The sequence below is a fragment of the Manacus candei genome, unplaced genomic scaffold, assembly GCF_025592945.1.
Source record: "Manacus candei isolate 608988 ecotype Guabito, Panama unplaced genomic scaffold, ASM2559294v1 h1tg000050l, whole genome shotgun sequence".
Taxonomy (NCBI): Eukaryota; Metazoa; Chordata; class Aves; order Passeriformes; family Pipridae; genus Manacus; species Manacus candei.
Window position 1 is genome coordinate 24376769 of NW_026138098.1, and position 16285 is coordinate 24393053.

At 42.7% G+C, this 16285-nt stretch overlaps 1 protein-coding gene across 4 annotated transcripts in view; it reads right to left on the reverse strand.

The window, feature by feature from the left end:
- DLG5 (discs large MAGUK scaffold protein 5) overlaps positions 1-5915 on the reverse strand; it is a 102550-nt gene extending 96635 nt beyond the window's left edge. For 3 of the 4 annotated variants that reach the window (XM_051800741.1, XM_051800739.1, XM_051800738.1), the window contains exon 1: positions 5564-5915. In XM_051800741.1, the coding sequence (XP_051656701.1) occupies positions 5564-5864 (301 nt within the window). In that variant the 5' untranslated portion in view covers positions 5865-5915. The remainder of the gene's footprint in view (positions 1-5563) is intronic. The other variant, XM_051800740.1, reaches the window with a different exon arrangement.
- Between the last annotated feature and the right edge of the window lie 10370 nt (positions 5916-16285).

Sequence of the window (16285 nt, forward strand, 5' to 3'; positions counted from 1 at the left end):
TAAGATACCAAGTCCTGCATGTGTCCAAAGCAACTTGACAACTGTATGCACCAATACAAAAAAATGGTTTTTATTCATTTTACTCTCATGAAAATAATGTTCCCAGTTTACTGTGGCCAGTTTTCTTTCCACCCTCCTCCCTGAGCACAGTAAAAATGTAATTAAGAACTACCACCCTTGGGATTTATGAACTACTACAACACACATTTCCTTCTTTGGAATTGAGAGCCTACTTCCATTCACTGACTACTATTAGACATTTCATTGGGAATACCCATCCGGACACTTGCCAGAATCTTCCTGCATTTTTTTAGCCTGGCAATTCCAAGAGATACCAAAAATCTGAGATCATCAGAAGACACAGGTACTGCAAAACTACCACTGGGTATTTTATCGAGTTTAATTACTGCTCAGGGCTGCTGAAGACTGTACTTCTCCTAATGTGACTTCTGAACCCTGCCTGCTTTTTCATCAGTACGACTTAAGAAATCCTGTAACAAGGCTTGTGAAGCTACCCTGGGAACTAATAACAGGTCTGGAAAAACCCAGACACACTGCTCTACTTCTCCCACTCTTCAATTTTCAGCGATGGGAGTGTAAATTGTACTTAATTGCAAAATTGTCAGTTCAGTCCTTGAGTCAGTAAATTATGCTTTTACAATTTCTTCTCATTCTCCCTCTCTCCTTTCCCAGGGAATGAACACTTAAAGCACTAATTCTCATCTCCGAGCACTTGTACTGTCTTCTCCCCTTACCTCACCCCACAGCTTCCTGAGCCCCCCTTTACTCTCACATGCTCCTACAGGAGACCACATCCCACCTCCCCATCTCACACCCTTCCTCCAGTCTCTCGGCTCCTAACTACCACAAATTCTCATTCCTGCTCACGAGCTCCTCTTGCCAGTCACCAGCCAGTGTTTTGTGGGGATCACTCAACACTTTGGGAGGGACAGGGAAGAGGGGATGCAATGCAGAGGTCCCAGCACCAACCAGCCATGCTCCCAGCTTTTCAGGGACAACTCTAGAACTACTGCATTTCTTGTGGGTCTCCTTGGTGCTGCCAGAGAAGTGGGTCCCAGCTCTACATCTCCTAAATTCGTACTTACTGAGCTTGCCTTTTGTGTTTGTTTTAAATATGCTGAATGACTTTCCAATCTTTAAAAGTAAACTTTGTGACTTCAAATCCCATATTGTCTGAAACAACTAGCTCTGGTTTTTTATATTTAAAGCAGAGGGAGGTGGAAGTTAAGATAATCCCTCTAAAAAGAGGAAAAACTCAGAACTCTTTTTCCTGCTCTTATAGATGCCCACATTTACTTTTTGAACTGGAAATTAACATATCTGCCCAAACAGAGTTAGAAAAAGAAGTCTTAATAAATAACAGAAGAAAAACTTCCAAAGTCAATCTACAAACAATTTTCTTTCTTTCCTTCCTCCCTGCCCCTTTAAAGATCTTTTTAAATAGGTAACCAACTTTGAACTTAAAAATTTAAATTTCCATCTTGAAACTGTTAAATAAAACACCTCTAAAGCCTAACACACTCTGCTTTTAATATCCAAATGGTGCTAAATCTTTACAGTAAAAAAGCCAGCATGTTACAGTTAAGCTTACAGAGACATACTCACTGACTACAGCTGTAGGGGTAGGTACAGAAAAGCAGAAGATCAACTGCTAATACAAAAGGAAACTGTGAACCTAAAATTTGAAAATCTGTGAAAGCAGAAATGAAGCTTTTTGAGTTCAGTAGTCTACTTAGTTTGAAGATAAAGCACTAGGAGCACTTTTGTAGCCCCAAAAGTTCATCTCAAAAACAAATTCCAAGGTCAACAACCACACCTGCTTTTTTCCCACCTTTTTAGTATCACAAAAACGTAAGTATAAAGTTCTGTATTATCTAAAGCAGTCTAAAGACTACATAGTTTCCTTAGATTTCTGTTCTGGTCTTATAATTACATTTAAAGAAAAAACATCTTATTAGTACTTGTCACAATGAAGTATGTTCCATTGTATTTTTGTCTTGAACACTTTTCATACCATAAAATTCACACTATATCAATAGTACAAATGAAATATTATCTAGATAGCAAGATATCTAAGAGACAACTGAATGCTCAGAAGCCTTTTATTTTCACATTACAAAGGACAGGTTATTCTATCAGGATAAAGGATTTCTCAGATGCATGATGGAGGTCATTGGTCAAATCAATTATTTAATGGTAATCCATGAGTTCACTCCCAAATAAACAAACAAAAACACTTGGCACACTACTTAAAGAATTAGTCCCTGGGTAAAATACTAGAAGATTTTAATCAGCCAAGCAGTCACTCTCACATGGGCAAAGCCAATTTCTGACAAATATTTACAAAGAATGCAATGTAGTAATCAAAGGTTTTACTCAAGGAAGAAGTGAAGTCTCTAAACTCAACTAAGTGAAACAGAGTAAATCGCACTCACTTTAGCTTCTGCTTCCACAGAAAGTAGTTTCCTGTTACATTTTGCACTCAGCTTACTAACACTGTTAGGCATACATAAACAAACTTCATAAACAAAACCAACTTGAAAATATACATTTCATTGGAGAAACTAACTACTATACAGTTTCAGGTTTAAAATCAGCAATTAGAAGCCACTATAGAAGATAAATATATTTAACTGGGACTGAACTGGTGGAAACTCTATAAAGATGAAAAAAAAATCTTTGTAAAGTAAAGACAGAGTGAAAGTATTTCAGCAGTTACCAGGACCCCAGTTATTTCCCTTGAGCAGTCAGATCAGTTGTTTACTTCCCCCCCATGTGGCACAGATAAATACTTATAAAAGTGTCAGCTCTACATTGTCCAGCCAGTCACAAGAAGTGCTGGTATAAATAACAACCTGAGTTTTCATCCGAGTTCACACATCGCCTTTAAAGTACAAAAGGAGGCAATATTTAAAACGAGAAGAAAGAAAACACAAAGTAATGGTACATATTGCACACATTAAAATGCACAGAGAAACACTCATCCTACTGTAGCGAGCAGACTATAAGCCAAATTCTCTAACTTTAAAGAAAATTACATTGCAATTACCTTCTCACTTCCCTCACAACAGCAGTACATTGGAAAAAAAGAAATTAACAAACACCACTACAAGAAGTTATTGATTACAAATAATTTTAATCAACAAGCATTCAGGGGATATACATTGTACTAGCCTCTTCTTCCAAACAATTCTAAAATTAAGTGTACCATTGTAAACTGTCATTTTTACATAGGCTAATGGTAATGTAAAAAACTAACTCAGCTATATAGGTTCAATCAAAGGGATGTTTAAGATAAATATTTTTTGCCTGTAAGAATAGAGGCATTTTACATAATATGGACTGTTTCACTTCAGTATTTTAAATACAGAATCCAACAGTTCATGCTACCACATTTATATTTTACTATTATACCCAAAAACTAAAAAGTGACTTGCCTCATCCATCTACAATATCCCCAGTAAAAAAGAGTAAAACTCCCAAATGGCAGAAGAGAAGATGGGTGGTCAGACTTCCTACGGGGAGATATTAGAATAAAATACAATTACATCTGGACACAGGTTCAAACATGAACCTTTCTACCACAGTTACCCTCAAACATTAACTCTTTGGACAACACATCCAGGACAAACTCACACACAAGCCACGAATTATCAGAGGTGTTCAGTGGGCACACAAGCAGTCTCACAACTAATTACCATAAGACCTCCTCAGGGGAGTAATGTTGGAATATATACAGCAGAGTTTGAAGGCTCAGGCCCTTTATCTTTCTATGGTTTATTCTTAAAGCTCGCTGTTAGCAATCTCCTGTGAACTAATTTTTAAGCTTGTTTATCACAAGGAAAACAAATCCATAACTCTCAAAGTTAGCTCTTTATTACCACTGATAAATGAAAGCAATAACACTTTAAAACCCATCATATCAAAGGAACATCTTTCCCCACACAGCTGTTAATTTAACTCAGATTAGCCTCCTGAACACATTCAGTCAGAGGATATAGGTAATTTTGCCAAAGTACTTTTCACTCAAAAACTCAGTGTTGCAAGACATTTTGCAATTCCAACTCGCATTTTAAAAATGAAGACCATGACTACATCCAACATCTACTTTGTTTGTTCCTGCCATTCACGTTTTACAACTTTGTTTTTAAGGTTGGGGAATGTTAGTAGCCCAGTACCATTAATGCATCTTCTCAACAAGACAAGAATGAGCATTACTCTAACCATACAAAACCATCACTGAAAGGCAGTGAGTGCCCTCATCTCCCATTGATGTCAGAACACATAATGTTACAAGTGTTGAGGTCTATTGTTCAGTCCATTTTTCCCCATCTTGTGGGGTCCTACCATACATTCATTAGAATACTACACTGATCCAAAACAAAACATAAGACCCTCACACATTTGTGTTTATGAAACTTCTAGCATCCACAGCATAATTCAAATAAGGGTACACAGCACAACTGCACATGCAAGCACTATTTTCCAGAGAGAAGTAGTTCTTAGAGAGCTTTATTTTCTTAAAGAAATGGTATGGTTTATAAGAGTCAGGAAGCCCTCCCAATGCAGTTCCTTACGTAAACAGGTAGCAGCCCGCAAATCCCAAAACCAGTGAGACCACCAAAAAGAGAACCCACGTTTTTGAATCAGTCAACTTGGTCACACTGGATGAGAATACCTCATTGAGAATACATCACTGAGAATTACTGCTTACTTCAATTTCTCATCTAGAAACACAGCTGCACTTGCAAGGCCTTAAGTATTACCTATTATTTATTATTATTATTATTTTAGAGCTTGGTTCTGTGCACATTAAAGTAGGCTGTGACTCGTTTTGGCAGGGGGAGAATAGGGGCAGACTTATAGATCAAAGCCCAACTTACTTAAGGAGGTGGTTTACACCCAAATTCTTCTCGTCTGGATTTGCAGTTAAATCAGCGGGTTTCCTATTCTAACTACCGAGAAGCGTTACAATATAGCCTCAAACATATAGATGGCTGTCCAGAGAAAAAAGTTACACTATTTACTCAAACGCACATCTGTTGGAGCTCCACCAGCCAGCCTACTCCGGCAGACGGGCTGCAGCGGGGACTTTCAGTTTTGCCTGGTCCAGAAGTGAGTGTATGACACCACCGGCGGACCCGAGGAGTTCAGAGAAGAAAAGCTCCTCCGGATACTGTTTTCCCGAGCCCCCAGCCGGCACCCGACTCCAGGGCACGGGAGCGGCCGCGCGAACCAGGCAGGGGTGGCCTCTCCGAGGGGCACCGCGCAGCATCCGCGGCACCGCTCGGAGACCAGCACCAGCGCGCCCGCCAGGAGAGAGACCAAAAGCGTCGGGAGCACAAAACAAGCACCGAGAGCCGAAGTGCAAACACGGGAGAGTTTTACCCCCACCGGAAAGGGGGGACCCCCGCCCGCTCCCTTCCCACCTTCGGGTGGGGGGCCCCGAGGGGCCCGCGCTGCCCCGGCGGGGGTGGGCGGGGGCAGCCGCTGCCCTCCCGCTCCTCCTCCTCCTCCCGCCCGCGCCCCCGGCCCCGCTCACCCGCCGTCTCGGCCGCGGCCGGTGCCCCCGCCACGCCGTTCAGGTAGAGGATGGAGAGCAGGTGGGGCTGCGTCTTCTCCAGGGCCACCCGCAGGTCCTGGAAGTGGTCCCGCTCCTTGGCCAGCAGCAGGGCGATGAGCAGCTCGGCCTTCCCGCCGCCCGCCGCCTCCAGGTCGCGCAGGTCGCGGGGGCCGAGGGCGCCGGCGGCCTCCAGCAGCTCCACCACCTTGTCCACTTCGGTCATGGCCTGTGCCAGGCTCTGCCGGCACTGGACGAGCAGCTCCTTGTGCTTCGGCTCCATGGCCGCGGCAGGGCCGCCGCCGGCCAAACTTCGCCCGCCCCCGGCCCCGCCGCTCCGCCACCGCCGCCCCCGGGGAGGCGCGGGCCGAGGCGGGGCGGCCGCCGCCGGCCGCCCTCCTCCGACGCCCCCGCAGCGGCCCCCGGCGAAACTTCGTCCGGGGAGGAGGCGCGGAGCTGGGGCAGGACCTGGGCCGAGGGCGGCTTCGGTTTCGCCTCTTCCTCCTCCTCCTCCGGCAGGCGGGGGGCGAGCTGGCGTTAGGGGCTGCTGCTCTTCCTCCTCCGGCTGGCGCCCCGCTCGCCTCCTTTCCGCCCCCCCAGGCGGCGAAACAACTTCTCCTCCTCCTCCTCTCCCCTGCCCCCGGGAAGGGACCGCCGGCAGCAGGAGCCGCGGGCAGCGCCGCCGCCTCCCGGCGCCCCGCACCCCCCGCGGGGCAGCCCAGACAACTTCTCTCCGGCGCTCGCCGCAGCCGCGCGGCCGGGAGGGGGTGCGGGGAGACGGGCTCAGCTCCAGGCGCCTCCTTTCATCGGCGGGCGCACGCAGCCATATTGGCTGCACAAAGCTGCCGTCTGCGCCGACACGGGGCTGGGGCTGCGGCAGCGCATCGCCCCCCCGCCCAAGCGCCGCCGCGACCGCCGCTTCCCCGGCCCGGCCCGGCCCGGCCGCCGCCCCCCGGCCGTCAGTCAGGGCCGCCCCGCCGGCCCCCGAGCGGAGCGGGGCGGGCCGGGGGAAGGACCCGCGCCCCCCCCCCCCTCTACGGTGCGGGCCTGCGGGAGGTTCTCCCGCTCCTCCCCGCGGGGCTCCGCCGGGTGCTTGGCCCGGGTGTCTCGGCGGCGAGACAAAGGCCGAGCCGCTGCCCTCTCCCGGGTACGAGAGCGGCCGCCTGTTGAGGTGCTGGCGGGGCCGGGGTAGGCACCGGGCGGCGGCTTCAGTCGTCGAGATTTGTTTCGCCCTACGCCGGGAAAAGCTAAACATCAAAATAGCCACAGACCGCTTGGAGCTTTGTTCATTAGAATTTGCAAAACTGAAAGTTTTCAAACGATATCTAAACGTTGGTAACATGTGTTGTCTCATCTCCCCTTTAAATGTAGTTTCATCAGAGTGTCGTGAATAACCAGAGACCAGGTAATTTACAAATAGACTACAGGTGTGTTTGTAATCAGCAGTAGCAGGAGGATGCAATTGATTAGCAAAGAAATAGGAGAATAACAACTTTTCTATCTGAAGGTAAACAGGCTGCCAACATCACTTGCACCAAATGTTACCTTAATTTGCAAACAGCTAGGGGAATAGGCTGCAGAATGACCACAAGCAGTTATCATCTTGTCTCAGTCTGAAGATACTGGAAAGTTTGCTAAGGAGGATGAGTTATGAGAGAGACCAAACTTCTCTCTCAGCAATTGTAAATTCAAAATTAAGGGGCTTTAATCGAGGAAGTGTGGAAAAAACCCAGAAGAAATAACAACCCTTTATTAAAAGATATATGTATGTTGGCAAAAACAGTAACAGAACACAAAAAACTAGACAGTAATCCTAGAAAAAAAACCACAAAACAAACAAACAAACATAAACAAAAACCAAACAAAAACCAAAACAACAACAAACAACAACAACAAAAAACCCCAAACCAGTAGGTCTCGGCCGGAGTCACGAGGCAGTGGCGGCACAAGGCCGGTGGTCAGACCTCCCCAGGACGAGAGAACCAGAAAGACTGGCTCCCAGGCTTTTCCCCCAGAAATGCTGGGATACAGTCCCTGTCTCCGTCCCGGCGAGAGCACTCCGCGGTCTGACCTGTCCTCCGTCGCGGGCGGCCAGCTCTCCCCAAATGTCACACTCCTTCCCCCCCTCACTCCAGCCTTCGAATGGGCCAGTAGCTAGGAATGTAGCTCGGCTGGCTACATCTTTTGTAAAGCTAATGACCTCCCCTTCTCCCCTCCCATTCCAACTCCGTTTTTTCTTACAGTGAAAGAAAAATTCACCTCTCAGATTTATAACCTATAACGCATCTTAAATTCACTTTTTATATGTTTCAGTGACACTGAAAGAGCATTACTGGTAGTGGGGTTAGCCCCATTACATCAAATAGGAACCAAAATTATCTGACAGCTTACTGTCCGAACAACCATATCCTTTATTTAGTGTCCAGAGAGCTGGACACAACGAGTACAAGGGGAAGCCATTGTTGCCTAAAATCTTCTGTTAACACACCCATTTGGAGAATTTAGGTGCTGAACTAAGTTTCAAGTCACTTTATGTAGTTGAACAGATGATGATTTCTCTCATACGTAGAAACAGCCTTGAGTTATGTGCATAATTGTGCTATGCATTCTACTACTACTAGCGAAGGCAGAGAATAAGAGGACTTAGGGATTTTTCTCAGCCTTAAAAGTCGTTATTTACAACAATACTGGAAGGTATGGGGTGATTTTGAAACACATTTTTCCATATTTGGTCCATTCACGGTTATTTAATGCTCTTATAGATTCACTTCTTTTAACTTTCAATCCATTGCTTTCTCAACAACTTTCTTTGCTACACAAAGTACAGAGATTAGCTTTTTTGCATAATTATTACTGTTGCAAACTCCTGCAAACTGTGTTCTATCTAGACTATTTAAATTTATCAGAAAATCTGCCTATTTCTCTCCAGTAAGTTGGGCAAAGTTTAGCCAGTAAAGTGATTGTGCATTCCCGAAGTACTGGTTAACACTAGTATGCATTACTTATTTGTTTCACCTCAGCAAAACAAAGTTGAAACAGAAGAGAGTCAAAAACTATGGGTAAGAAGTGAAACTCACCTCCTGTCACCCAGTGTGCAGCCAAAGCACAACCCTCCCAGCCAGTGTGAGGGCAGGGCACCTCTGTGCCTGCCACAGGACAAGGCACCACACAAGGGACAGCTTTCAGAAGGCAAATGCCCAACAACACTGAAAATTATTCAAGGATGTGCTAGTTTTTAAGACTGTCTAATCTCAACAGTCCTCTAAATATGATGTTTTGTTGTGCATGTGCTTACAGAGTTTCCTGTGACAAACCATCAACTTTCATTAGGAGTTATTATGATAAGAGCCAGAGCCAGACTTCAGGTCTATGCAGCAGTCCTCTGCTGTTTGAAATAATAAAGACAATCTTGGTTTCTGTCCTCTGCCTGATTTGGCACTCTGATAGGTGCCTTTCTCCAGGCGTTGCAGTAACACAGACATGGCATCGTTCAGGCAGGGCAGAACTCAGCTATCTTGAGTCCCATTTGGAAATCTAGAGGGAGGTGTGCCTTGGCAAGTGTTTACCCTGGACTCTACTTAGTCCTGCCTTTGCTTTAGTCCTTTGCCTTCTCTTCCAAATAAAACATCCGTCTTCTCCTGCCGTGCCTGCCTCTCCTTTTGCTTGCAGATTCACATCTCCTGTTGCCATTGTTCCAGACAGTTGCCACTGTAGTGCCAGATAGTAGGTAAATCACTGTTGTACCAGGTTTCTTTCTTCCTAGCAATGCAGTTTCTATCTTTTTGACATACCTGAGTCTCCTATGCTCTGTTTTTCTTGCAAATGGCAAGTTGTCTTTGCTCTGAAAAAATCAGATAAGTTTCTTATGGCACAGATAAATGTCTCTTCCCTGAGTCCAGTGGCAGCCACTTGCCTGTATAAGAGAGGGACCTTACTGTTACCTCAATTACTTGACTCAGTATAGACCTTCTCCAGAAAGTTCAGGGGAAGTCTTCATAAGATTTAGGCATATTTTGAAGACTCAAGCTGTGAAATGGATGCAAATTTATTATGCCAAAACTTTAAAAAGTAACCCAAAATCAGATCACTACAATACTGCAGAATGTACAACTCCACTGCCATACAAAGAAACAAACACAGTTTTCAATTCATTCCTTTCTCCCCAACCCCCCATAGAAAAAAAAATAAATAGGCAAAACCCTTTGGTTCCTCTGCCAAGTTTTTAGAAAATGAATATATCTGTGGAATAAGTTTTCAGAACTAAAATCTAAGTTAATCAAAGACAGATCCTTGAAATTAATTCAAGTCTACAACTTGGACAGGCTGTGCAAGAATCAACCAGGTGTTTATCAGAGTACCAAAATGAAGGCAAGTTTTTTGTTTGTTTGTTTAAACCAAATGAAAGGAAGGATTTAAAAAATTTAATTAAATATGGAGCTCTGACAAAGGATGCCATGGATACTGGTGTAAAATTGGATTTAAACCACAATTTGACAAACTAACAGAAGATCAGTAGATTTTTATAAGCCGTGGAAAAGCTTTCAAATTTTTTTATTTTTTTTTTTTAGAATTGGAAACCAGGCTATTGAGGATGTATGCTTTGTGCATTAGAAAAAAACTACTGACTATCTGAAAAAGAGTATTAGGCTAGCAATAACTATGCCTATGAAATCTGAGAAAGATGTGGGAGACAAGATGGGGACATGGAGGCAAAAATTTAAGTTTATTTGTAGCCAATTTTGTACCTTTTCAGAAAGAAAAGGAGAAACACACAAGTGTTGCCATGCAGAAATAAAGCCTTTCAAATATAGATAGAACATGTGAGGCTTAAGAAGCTATCAGACCTTGGAATTGATTTTCTAAAGCAGAGATCAGAATTAGAAGAATCAAGTTATCTGCTTGGTGTATCTGCCTCTGAGATAACCTCCCTCTGTAGATTCAATATGGGGGCAGCAAAGCACTGAGTTCCCATCTTGTAGAATTTTGTGTTGGGAGGACAGGATCATCTTCAACAAAAGCATTAGGTTTCAACAAGCCTCACTCCTGCAGGTGAAGACTGTTTTTCTTATAAGTGTCTATAACCCTGTGAAGTATATGAAATCCCCCAAATTCCACAATATTAACTACAGTGTATTTTTAAAAAGCAAACATGCAAACCTTTGAAAATATTAAGATCAGAATCAAAACCAGCAAGAACAGGATTCAACCTCTGTACAAGATTTTCTTCCTGTAACTGTCAATGCACCTTTTTTAATATGCAATAATCATCATGTTTGTGCGTGCAAACAGCACATTTCCTGAAATATAGTGTTGTGTCATAATTCACACTAGGAACTAAAAAGAGATTCAAAGTCACGTAATCCAGCACTTTAAAAGTCTATCTTCCATACAGATCACAGAACTTCAGACTGAAACCAAGAAGACTGAACAGCATGATGATCAAGCAAAAAAGGGAAAGGGGAGAGCAGAGGAGAGAGAAAGAAGAGGAGAAAAAAGCAGAGAAATAGAAAAAGAAGAGCCTTCCTGTTTTCAAGATGGATTTCAATAAGATAGTATAAAATGTTGCACCTGCAATAACAGGGACTGCACCCAGTGACTGTTCTGTCTTGCAAAATCTGTGCTTCCAAAAGCCTCTAGGCGATGAGATTTATATTCTGCATCACTCATCCACATATTGACTGACACTATCATATTATTTTAGCTTGGTATTTTCTGATAAGACACCCTTCAGGAACATCTAGATTTTAGAACAGGCTTCTTATACTCATTTTAATAGGAATCTTCATAGGACAAATGTCTACCAAGCAAAAATACCCTTCACTCCTTCTCAAGCACTTCCTCCTCTGCTGTGCCTGCTTACTGCTGCCCGAGTCACAGCAGCAGCTCTGCTGCTGTAGGTTTGCTGATAATTCCCCTCCTCAAAAACCATCAATTGGAACCAGTCAGAAATTCTAATGGCCAAAAGTGGAGGATTTTCTTTAGAATTAGGATTTTTTTTCTGTTATTTTTAAATGCATGGGAGACATTTCATGTGCCTTTTTTTTTTTGGAGCCCTTAGGATACAGGTCTTCAAGCTTCATTGGCAGTCATGTATGCTAGAAACGGTTTTGTAACGAAAGCTAAGCTTCTCATGTAATCATATGATTCCAGCAACTACAGATTTAGAGAAAAATATTGAGAGATTTACAGTAAGTTAATAGAAGGTGACAACACTGTGTGGATCCTGGGAAGGAAGGTTATGCAATATCCAAGACAGCTATATGAAAAATACAAGTAATGACCAAGGTAAGATTAGAGCTCTGTAGATAAAAAGTAAACACCACAGAGACTTTGTCATAGGTGTCATATGAAACACCAGCAGCTAAGTGGTTCTCAACAGCAGCTTATTTTTTCAAATGTGTGACTGATAGACAATTAATTAGCATTTTCAGGATAGGAAGGTGCTGGTCTAATGGACCAGCAGATCAAAGGACCTCATTCATCCGTAAAAAAACCCAAAACCATAATGTGAGCAGTCTGGGCACTGCCCAGGGAAAATATTTCACCTGGCAGTATTGTCTCCAGGAATGGGCTACGCCCGTAAATCCTGAGGTCCTCAGAGCTCCTGCTGAAGCTGCAGACTGAGGGAGCTGCTGTTGGACACACACAGAAGCACAAGGATCGTTTATCTTCCCAAAAATATGTAACCATGAACTCCAGGAAATGGTTTAGCTCTTTCTTAAGTGAGCTCCTATGGCATACAGTATGAGGGAAAGCAGACCTTTTATTTTATTTTATTTTTCTGTAGCCATAAAACCTATCAGTCACTTCATCTTGTACTACACTAGGCAGTTTTCAGATAGAAGTTATTGTTGTCTTTTCCCACCCTGGACAAATTAAAGTGAAGAAGATGAGATATTTCAGTCAGCTTCAACAGAAAGAAAACAACATTGTTTGATGAAGGTTTTAGATTTCCCTGGGCTGTTGAAAAATACAAATAAAAAAGTTGTTTTCCTTGGAAAAAAAAGGGCTTCCTCAAAGGCAAAATACCTGGCAGGAAGGGTGGTTGTTTGTTTGTTTGGGGCAGGGAAGGGGAAAGAAATGGGTAGGCAAATCATCTCCTGAACCTGTGAATACACACAATCGCTTCTGTTTCTCAGACAAAAAAAGGCAGCAAAAGAAAACCAGAAATACTAGAGGCACATGGGTGGTGATACTGCAGGGCAGTAAGAATTTCAGCTTTTGTAAGGAAGACACTCTGCAAGCAAATCCCAAGTACCCATCTGCTTAGAATAGATCAGGGGGTGATTTCATTTTCTTTCCAGGACTGGCCTGACTTGTGATGTGGTTAACTTCTATAACCAAGCAGATGTTAAACAGCCCCTTTAAAAGCTGTTGCTTGCAGTTTGTTATTGGTTCAGTTTCTAGGTCAGTTTTCAAGTCAAGCCGAGAGAGATTGTTTATACCAATCATTTGCTTTTACTTCTTTTAACACTAACGGGGAGATAAAAGCAAATGGTTGCCCTAAACAGCCACGGGCAACTTCTATAAACAAGTCATGCACAAACTGGGAACTCATAAGAAGAAATCCCAAACTGCAGTTAAGAAGGTAGACAAATGCAATAGTAAGGACTCCAGAGAATGCCTCAGCACTTTTTCACCCTCTTCATTGGTTTTCTGTCAGCAATGAGCATTTTCAAACTGGATTTGAATCAAAAGGCTCTTGAAGAAGGAAAGGGATTTCCTTATGTTCTATTTCTTAGATCTGCTAAGAATTGCATATGTACTTTAAATAGCAAGTAGTTCCCCTGCTCACTGACATGCAAAGGTGTAAGAGTTGAATCCGTCTCAGTTACAAACTAAGTTTTCCAGGGGCTCCTGGGACAGTGCTTTTATTTGGCACAACTGGACTCAAAAAAAAAAAGCTCCTGATGCTGAACAGAAGCCAGTATTCCTTGAAAATTCTAGGGCAGTCCAAGTATCTGTAGTCTAAGCCCAAAGAGCTTTTCTCCTTGAGGAAATGGAGACAGGTACTCATGCAATCGTGGTTCTGTTTCTCTAGATACTGAGTGACACCTGTCTTTCCACACATGCCTGAAGAGCTTGTCCCACAATTGACCTGTTTTGCAACGCTCAGGCTAAGCAGAAAAGAGAGGTGGCAGACCAGTTCCTGAAAAAAACCCAAAACCCAGCAGATCCACATGTGAGAACAGACCAATACTCAGATTTGGTTGGACTCCAAAAGCTTATTTTGCACGGCAGCAGATAAGCAGGACTGTGGGGAGCATCCAGCTGGAGGGGATTATTACAGCTTCATAATGAATGCTCTAGCATTCTGAATTAATCTGTTTTATTACATAGGAGAAGCATTTCTGGTGTACTTTCATTAATTGTGTACAGTTTTACAGGTGCCCGCGAGAACCAGGCAAATGTAGATGCTCAGGATGCTGAAAAATGTGCTGGGCTTTCAGCAGATCCTGTCATACCCATAGCTGAGACTTGAACTGCCATTTGATAGTGATACATAGGTTTCTGTTAACATAAATACTGCATAAATTCCATATGCTTCTCATTTGAGAAGAAAGTTTTATGTTTAACATTGCTGGATATTTCTTGGGCAGGAGAGGGAAATCATTTTTGTTGGAGATAAACACAAGACTGGAATTACAGTGAGAATAAAGTCAAAGAGAAACCCTTGTACAACTTGCTGTAATCGGTTTGCTCAGGCAAGCACACCACGGGCCAAGATGCAACTTAAGACTGAGAAGTGTTTAAAATGATAAAAATACTGGACTTAACTAAAATTAGTTCTGAAAACAGTAACTAGTGTGAAATGAAGTAACTCCTAAAATACTCTCTAATTTAGAAGGCAAAAGTAATACAGTCTCTGTGCCAGCCTACATGCCTTGGAAGGGATGGGAAAGCCATCAGAGAGTTCTAGAATGAAATAATGTCTCATCTTGGCACGGTGGCAGCTGCATTACTAGCTTCCACAAGGTTTGGTCATCAAGTTTAAACTGAGCTACAGATCTTCAACACATCTGTATTTTTGACCCTTATAACACAAATGTAAAAATTAAACACTCAACAGTTCAAGTTAACTAGTATTTTCTAAAGAAAAATGCCATAAAAGTAATTTAGAACTTAAATTATTTTAAATACCAGGATTTGTCAGAATTGAACAACAAATAAACAACTCCTAAAACAAATAGAAAATCCTTACCTCGATACTAAACGGAAACAAACACACACAGCATGGCCCAGAATAAGCAGAAACATCTGAGACAAAGTCCTGAGTGGCATGGAAGCTTTAAAAAGGATTTAGGTTAAAATTATTCTTTTTGAATCAAGTGTGCAGCAAGGAAGTTTAGAGAAGTGTTGTTCAACTGTTTGAAACTTATAAAGATGCATTAACTGGTGGGACTTTGATGGATAGAAATATTTAATATAATGCATATATCAAAGCTCATCCAGTTCTGCTGAGTTCTCTAATTGGTTTCCAGGGGACTTGGATTAAACCCCAGTTTGGTCATAAAAATACTGTGCAAAAAGAATAACTGAAATAAAAAGTCTCTAAGTCTGCTAGAGATATTCCATGAAGGATAAATACACTTCATCAGCAAAGCAAGCCAAATATTATCCTTTTTACTGTGGGCTATTTGTACTGTTTGAGTTTTTTCCCTTAACTCGTCTTTAGAGCTGCCACCCTCCCCTTCCAAGAATATTAATGGTGGTCAAGAGCTTCACTACTTTGCCCTCTCCTTTTCCAGCTGAAGTCCATGTCTGTCTTGCAGCTGACTTCAAGAGCACCAACTACTAACCTTTTTCACTTACTTTAGAAGATGACAGAATAAAATGAACTACACATAGCAGATGCTGATCACATCCTTAAATCCACACATCCTATTTACTAAATATTCCTATAGCATGGAAGTTTTCACAAGCACAGGCCCTTCACTCACATTGATTCTATCATCTCCTCTCATAACTATGCTGCCCAGGAGAGACTATTATAATTTAATAGTCTTTAACAGACTGAATCTAAAGTATAGAGAGTCTAAAGATTTCCCCAGGTCTTACAAGTCTGTGGCAGTAAATTAACTGATTCTACATGTGCCAGCTACCTACCAAGCTGCTGTGCTGACCCCTTATATTTATTCTCAACAGAATACATACAAACACAAGCAAAGGAAACAATATTGGTGTCACTAAGTAGGGAGGACCAGAAGCAGGCTAAAGACAAAAGTAAGTGGAGACTTAAAGGGCTGAATACAGTTTTTAGTGCTGACAAAGAGCCATGTGAAACAGGGATGCTTTTCAGTTTAGAGTACGAATATATTCCCTTATATAATAAGGTCATTTTTTTCCCCCCAGAGTTATTTGACCATAGTTGTAATTTTGATGGCAGTAAATTTCCACCTCCAGATGTGCTGAGGAGATGTTTTTTCCTTGAGTGGTTTAATTATGCTGCAGGCAATTGTTCACGGTAACCTTGCATGGCTGAGTTGACTCCAGCCAGTGGCACAGTATGGTTAACATAGCACTGCTGCAGGGAAGCAGTGTCACCAGCAGTGACAGTCACTACGGGTCCAGAAGGGACAACTCTGTGTGAGAAACAAGGACAAGAGACAGTAATAAATGCAAAGGGAACTAGAAAATGCTCAGCAGTGGCATAAGTCAGAAGAACTATATATCTTCTGAAAAAATAGAAGTTTAAAGGAAGTC